Raw genomic sequence first — 6,000 nt, 5'->3', positions numbered from 1 at the left:
GGTCAAATTGTCGTAAATGCATTCATTACGTTTCCATAGTTAAGTAGTAGAGCATTTGACTGCAGATCAAGAGGTCCTTTGTTCTGGCCTGTCTGGGGCCTTTTTCTTGGAACATTTTTAATATTAGCTTTTGGCTTTCTATTACAGAAAATGTATAAGGTTCTTGCTTAGGTATCCATTTTTCCTGGTGATGATTTAGTTTCCCAAGTTCTAACTCCTAAAAAATATATTGTCAAAGAATCTAGGCAAAAGCTTTGAGAAATGTGAAAGAGCTTTTCAGTTTCAAGGTATATTCAAACTCAGGACATGCTTGTGATCATTGGATTTATTTTCTTGGTGAATTTTACTTCAGCTGTTTGATAACTATTGGTCATATCACAACTATGGTCGGTCTCCATAAATTTTCATGTGAAATCTAAAAAAAGAGGAGGGCTGCAAGTAAAAAGGATAAGCTGGCAATGCCAAGTTGAAGGGAGACATATTTTCTTTTCTATTTTTCTGTTCTGTCCTGCTGTATGCCATTTAGTTAGAACTTAATGCAGTATGCATCATGAACAAGTCTGACTTTGGACTCATATATGATATTTGGATTCAGAACCCTGTACTATGGAACATATTCAAGTGCTTTGTCTCTCCTAGATGTGAAACTTTTGTTTAAGAATGTCCATATGGTGTCTCAGACACAATGCTTTGAAACTTGTTTAAGTGCTTTGTTTCTCCCAAGCTGCTCTCATTCTCTCATGTGTGCGCGGTGGTATGATGAATCTCCTAACTGGTCAAGTGTACTCTCGCCCACAACTTGCAGAAGAATAATGATGAACAAAAGAAAATACCATGTAACAAATATTAGATTAGATACTATGAAGTGCATTCATTATGCTACAACTAATCAACAGTGAGCAGAACTCAGTGCCATGAGAAGTACCAAACCTTTGCCATGTGGTGGAATCTTATCAAACTTGAGTTTTAGAGTAAGTTGATATCCTCCTTTAGGGGGTTCTACGACTTCAATAATGGTAGGATGAGTTCTTTGTACAGTCTGTAAAGTCCTAGGTGGAAGTCCATCACAGAGCAAGATCCCTTTTGATAGTACTGGGGTTGATACTGACAAGTAGACATTATGAGGATCTGATTGAGAAGCCTGCACAACATTTTTCTTATCAGAGAATATATGTCTCATGCATCTAACTGTTCAATGGAAAATCAAATGCAGTTGTATCTTGTTTAGTATGTGACTAAGAGGATTCATCTCTTATTTTCCCATCAACTATGATGGAGAACATGTGAAATATCATTTCGATGCAGGTTACCTATAGGAACAGAAAACATTTATGGGCAAAAAACATGAAACAAATCTAAATTTTCTCTCTTGAAACATATCAACATAGTGAGAATAACTTTAGCAAAAATCAATATTTTACACTGATCCTACCTGGATATGGTATTGGACAGATCCAAATTCATGTATATGATGATCAATCTCCATTGGGATTTCAGCACTGTGGAAAAAATGAAAAAAACATCAATCATGTGGTGGATTTTTTCTCTGGTTGATAAATTACCAAAAAATATGCATTAATATTCTTCCCCTAATGGGATCCTGTTTATCTTTGATAAAGAGTCAGCATGAAACTCTTGAGTTCATATAAAGCCACAGGTATAGTCTTTTGAGTGGTAAATCTAACTAGATTTTATGGCATGTTGCAAAACATTACAGGCAGTAGGAAGTAAATTAGTTGAACCCATGAGATGGATTCTGCTATTGGAAAGTTATAACCCTTCAGTTGGAAAAAAAAATCCAATTCTAACCAACTCTCATGGAGTAGCTGCAAATGCATATTTTCTGGAGTATGCAATTGAGTACCGAATAATAGGCAATTATAGGGTAGTCCCTGACTTAATTTTAAGGGACAGGGCATTGCTATACAGTATGAAACAGCTTTTATTTTTCTAGTGTCAAGAAGAACATGCTGGCAAGCTATATTTTGAGAGAGTAGCCAATTTTTTTACCAGATATGCTGTTTATAAAACCTCTTTTTTCTTTTGTTTAAGTTCACTAATCAGTGTTTCTTTCCAGCTTTACGACTGAATGCAATTATTATTTGGTATTTTGGTTCTCATATTCTAGATGAGTAATCAAAAGTTTGATCTCATAAGCTATAGACACTGCTCTCCCATTGGTGCAGGTCAGTATAACTCCTAAAACCATGGATAAAACAGTGAAGCCGTTTCTGCTATCTATTGATCCTATGCATAATAAGCTAAGTGTAGAAGATTACCGGTGCAATTTGCGCAAGACCTCCTTCAATGCCGGCGAAGCCCTTTCGAGGCAAGCCATCCTCAGCTTCTGTACAAGAACTGGTTTTCTCTCTTGCTTCACATTATGGCATGTATAGTTGAGGGTAGGAATGAGGATCCTTGCACTTTGTAAGACTCAATGAAGGAGTGAAAGGAAAGACTGCACTAGTTTAGTAAATTATGGGTAAAATGTACTTTCAAGTGGACAATCATGTTAGCATCCTCCTGAAGCAAAAGCCTTTTGCTTTCCTACTGATCACTTGGATTCAGAAACACTCCAAAATGATTGCCCATCCATCTACCTCTCCAGCTTCATCAAACTCTTCAGAGGATAAGAATTGTTTCCTTAGTTTTGAGTTGGATTGAGCTATAGATCTGATTCACATAGGTCAGGTGGGTGGGCCTTAGTCTGTCGACTCTGTCCTATTGTATTTCATTTAAAACAAATGATATATTTCAGAACCTTAGATATTGATTGGCTCACGAGGGACAGAGGGAGGACCATCCTCTGTTACTTCACTAATGAGGTCATAATGGCGGCTCATCCGATCTGAAATTACAATCTCTCTCTCTCTCTCTCTCACAGCTTAGCTACATGCCTACACGGTTTGAAAATGTCAAAAAAGGGTATGGCATTGGTATATGTAAGGGAAAAACAGTTCAATATGAGTGTATTGATCTGATACCAATACATACAATTATAAAGTTACAAAAAGAATGTTACCCGCTCGTGAGGCCACTGTGTCAACGTGCAAATCAATAGGAAGCTATGCTGAAGCATCTTTAACGCATTGGATGGGTGCATCAAAATCTTTTTTGACCAACATGTCTATAAGCATAGATACACATGCAAGCGGATAATTTTCTTTTTTCCTATATAGATGGTGGTTGGGGATTGGGACATAGACTTTGGGTTGTGGAACGTTGGGAATTTGGGATCTTATTAAAAAAAAAAAAAATCTCATCTTTTCAAGAAATTTTGTTGGTCTCCTTCAAGAGGTTTTTAGTTGGACGGTTAGACCTACTAATGATATGGTTCCCGCCTTTATTTATGGGAGGGGATGAGGGTTTTGTTGGTTTGATCGTTTATTCTCTTGGCTGATAGATGCTGTTGTGATTAAGTAAATTTTGGGGGTAATTTTCTTAATGACATCTCTTGAGGCTCTTAACGTGTTCAACTAATTTGAAACTTTCTTTTTTTTTGACCTTTTAAATATAATACATTTTTTTAATGAGGATAAATCTAATCATTTTACAGTAATATTTGCAAAATAATGACAACTAATGATAATAATGACAATTTTTTATAATGGCATAATGATGAGTCCGTTTCCAATTATTTATGAAAACCTTATTTTACTCCTAATTCCAAGATTTTTTAGGAGTAAGACAAAGGGAAAAATTCGAAAAAAAAAAAATAATAATAATTACTATGAGCCTGCATATAATTCCAAGATATTTTTTAGGAGTAAGACAAAGGGAAAAAAATCATAAAAAAAAATAATAATAATAATTACTTTGAGCTTGCAGATTCTTAACTCTATTAGCATATAAGAATACTCGAAAATCTAGATTGTTGAAAATGATTGATATTGTTGAGAATCTTGAAGAGACCTAACTGTAAAAGTTGATACTAATACATCAAATTCCATTTGAATGAGCTGCCTTTATTATATTATAAGTCTGATCCTGATTCATCGCGATCAAGACTGACTTCTCTTTATCAAGCTCATTGCTCATGGTCTCATTTAGAATGCAACGCTTATGTACATAAGATAGAAACCTTTAGTAATCTCAAACTTAAATAGGTGAGCTTTTTTTTTTTTTTTTAATTGAGGATTTTTAGGGGCCGACGTGAGAGATAAAACCTCCTCCACATTCCTTTTAATAAGTGAAAATCATTTTTTATTAAGCATTGTCATTTTGAACATTAACTACATTTTTTATTTTTTTCAACTGTCACTCCATAATAGCATAAAAACATTTTAGATATTTCACAAGTGAAGAAAGAAGATATTTTGTATTTGTCTTCTATCAATATTTTGTATTTGCCTTTTAGCCATATTTATTCAATTAAGGAAGAAGGTTTCTCACACACACATATATATATATATATATATATATAGTGTGAAAGGAATCCCCTATCCTACGACAATCATTGTGTAACAAAAAGTTTCATCAAAGGCCCACATTGCTAATAAGAGAAAGAGGGAGAAAACGAGAGAAAGATTCAATTATAATTGCAAGGCAATAAGCATAAAAGAAGAAAGGCAAATTTACAAAAGCAGCAGCGCCCGCCAATCTCAGTTCTTTTCCCCTATTATGTCATGTCATGTTAAGTGTTTTAAGTAGGGGTGTCAATCGGTCGGATTGGTTCGGTTTTGATCGAGCTTAATCGGGCTTGAAGACTTTCAAAGGCTACACCATGTCCACTCATTTAACTAATCGGGCTTAGTTATTGAGGGCATTGTACACTTTATAATCGGTCGGTTGGCCTCGGGCTATAATTGAGCTATCTTAATCAGGCTTTAGTCGGGTCTTAATCGGGCTACGGACATGTTTAATGTTAAACAGGTTTTAACCGATTTTTAAATGGTCCCTCTTTAAAATGTGCTCTTATATTCTAGCCCACTCATGCAAGCCCAAAAAAATGATAATAAACCAAAAAATGATACCAAATATAACCATTATTTTAAATGTGAACATGTCTTTACTTTTTAGTTTTTATTCTTTAATTTGGGGGGTAAAATAGGTATTCTACAATCATTAAAGGGTTGGGCCAAGTCGGTGCACAATAGGCCGATCTCAGTAGGGCGTTATTCGGTCGGTCTGGGTCGGACGCCCGACGGTCCAAGTAGCAAAACCAAGACCCACCATTTATAAACGAGCCGGGCTCAAGCCCGACACGTTTAATAAATGGTCCAAGCCGAGTCGGTCTATAAACGATCGGTCCAGGTCGATTTAGTTGGGTCGGGCCACGAATTGACACCCCTAGTTTTAAGCACCAAGGGCTCGTATTTTATGCCTTTGATGGGTGCATCTTTTTGTCACCAAAGTGGTGAACAAATAGAAATTCCAAGTTTAAATTTTGGGAAAAATATCGTGTTTAATCGTGTGATCCATATGTTTAGAAATAAAAGGTCTCAATCATAGTGATCAAATTATTTCATGTAGTATTTTACATAGGGATAAAAAAAAAATTAATTTAAATCATTTAATTTAACATCTAATGCAAATTTTATGTAAACTGGTCTGATTTGCCTCTAATGAAATAGAATTTTATCTAAGAGCAACAACGTAAAGACCAATAAGAGCACCACATAGAAGCATCAATAAGACCAACATTTCCACCATTCATGGGGATGAGGTATCATTTTTTTCTCAAAAATATGATACTAAAAAAAAGAGTAAAATTACACTCATATTGTAACCAACCGTGGTTACAAATTGCAACAAGATTTTTTAAAAAACTAACTAAAAAAAAAAATCTTTATAAAGGACACCGGTGACACTAACTAACCTACGCACCACATGGACACATCTGTACGCTGTTAGATTTTTTAGATTTTAATTACTTTATTTTAAATTAGTTACTCATTATTTTTGTTTATAAAACTTTAATCCTTAATTTACTAGGCATTAAAAAATTAAAGAAAAATAACTAAAATTTATGCAACTCATGGACCACAACACCACAGCACA

At 34.9% G+C, this 6,000-nt stretch overlaps 1 protein-coding gene across 1 annotated transcript; it reads right to left on the bottom strand.

Moving 5' to 3' along the window:
- Window positions 1-856: 856 nt before the first annotated feature.
- LOC122071459 (actin-related protein 2/3 complex subunit 2B-like) lies at window positions 857-2,398 on the bottom strand. Its single transcript, XM_042635819.1, has 3 exons — window positions 2,280-2,398; window positions 1,433-1,499; window positions 857-1,141 (listed from the first exon to the last, which is right to left on the bottom strand). The coding sequence occupies exons 1-3, from the start codon at window positions 2,336-2,338 to the stop codon at window positions 890-892; spliced, it is 378 nt and encodes a 125-aa protein (XP_042491753.1). The 5' UTR covers window positions 2,339-2,398; the 3' UTR covers window positions 857-889.
- Between the last annotated feature and the right edge of the window lie 3,602 nt (window positions 2,399-6,000).

Source organism: Macadamia integrifolia, unplaced genomic scaffold (genome assembly GCF_013358625.1).
Source record: "Macadamia integrifolia cultivar HAES 741 unplaced genomic scaffold, SCU_Mint_v3 scaffold_22A, whole genome shotgun sequence".
In the NCBI taxonomy this organism is placed as follows: domain Eukaryota; kingdom Viridiplantae; phylum Streptophyta; class Magnoliopsida; order Proteales; family Proteaceae; genus Macadamia; species Macadamia integrifolia.
The sequence above is the reverse complement of the archived record's forward strand: the minus strand, read 5'-3'. Positions and strand labels throughout refer to the sequence as shown.

What these genes read in the sequence shown, in the direction of transcription:
- LOC122071459 (XM_042635819.1), bottom strand. Translation starts at nt 2,338, where the DNA reads ATGGCTTGCCTCGAAAGGGCTTCGCCGGCATTGAAGGAGGTCTTGCGC. An exon ending in GTCTTGCGCAAATTGCACCG is followed by an intron (nt 1,500 to 2,279) that starts GTAATCTTCTAC and finishes TTTTTTCCACAG; the next exon opens with TGCTGAAATCCCAATGGAGA. An exon ending in CTGTCCAATACCATATCCAG is followed by an intron (nt 1,142 to 1,432) that starts GTAGGATCAGTG and finishes AATGTTGTGCAG; the next exon opens with GCTTCTCAATCAGATCCTCA.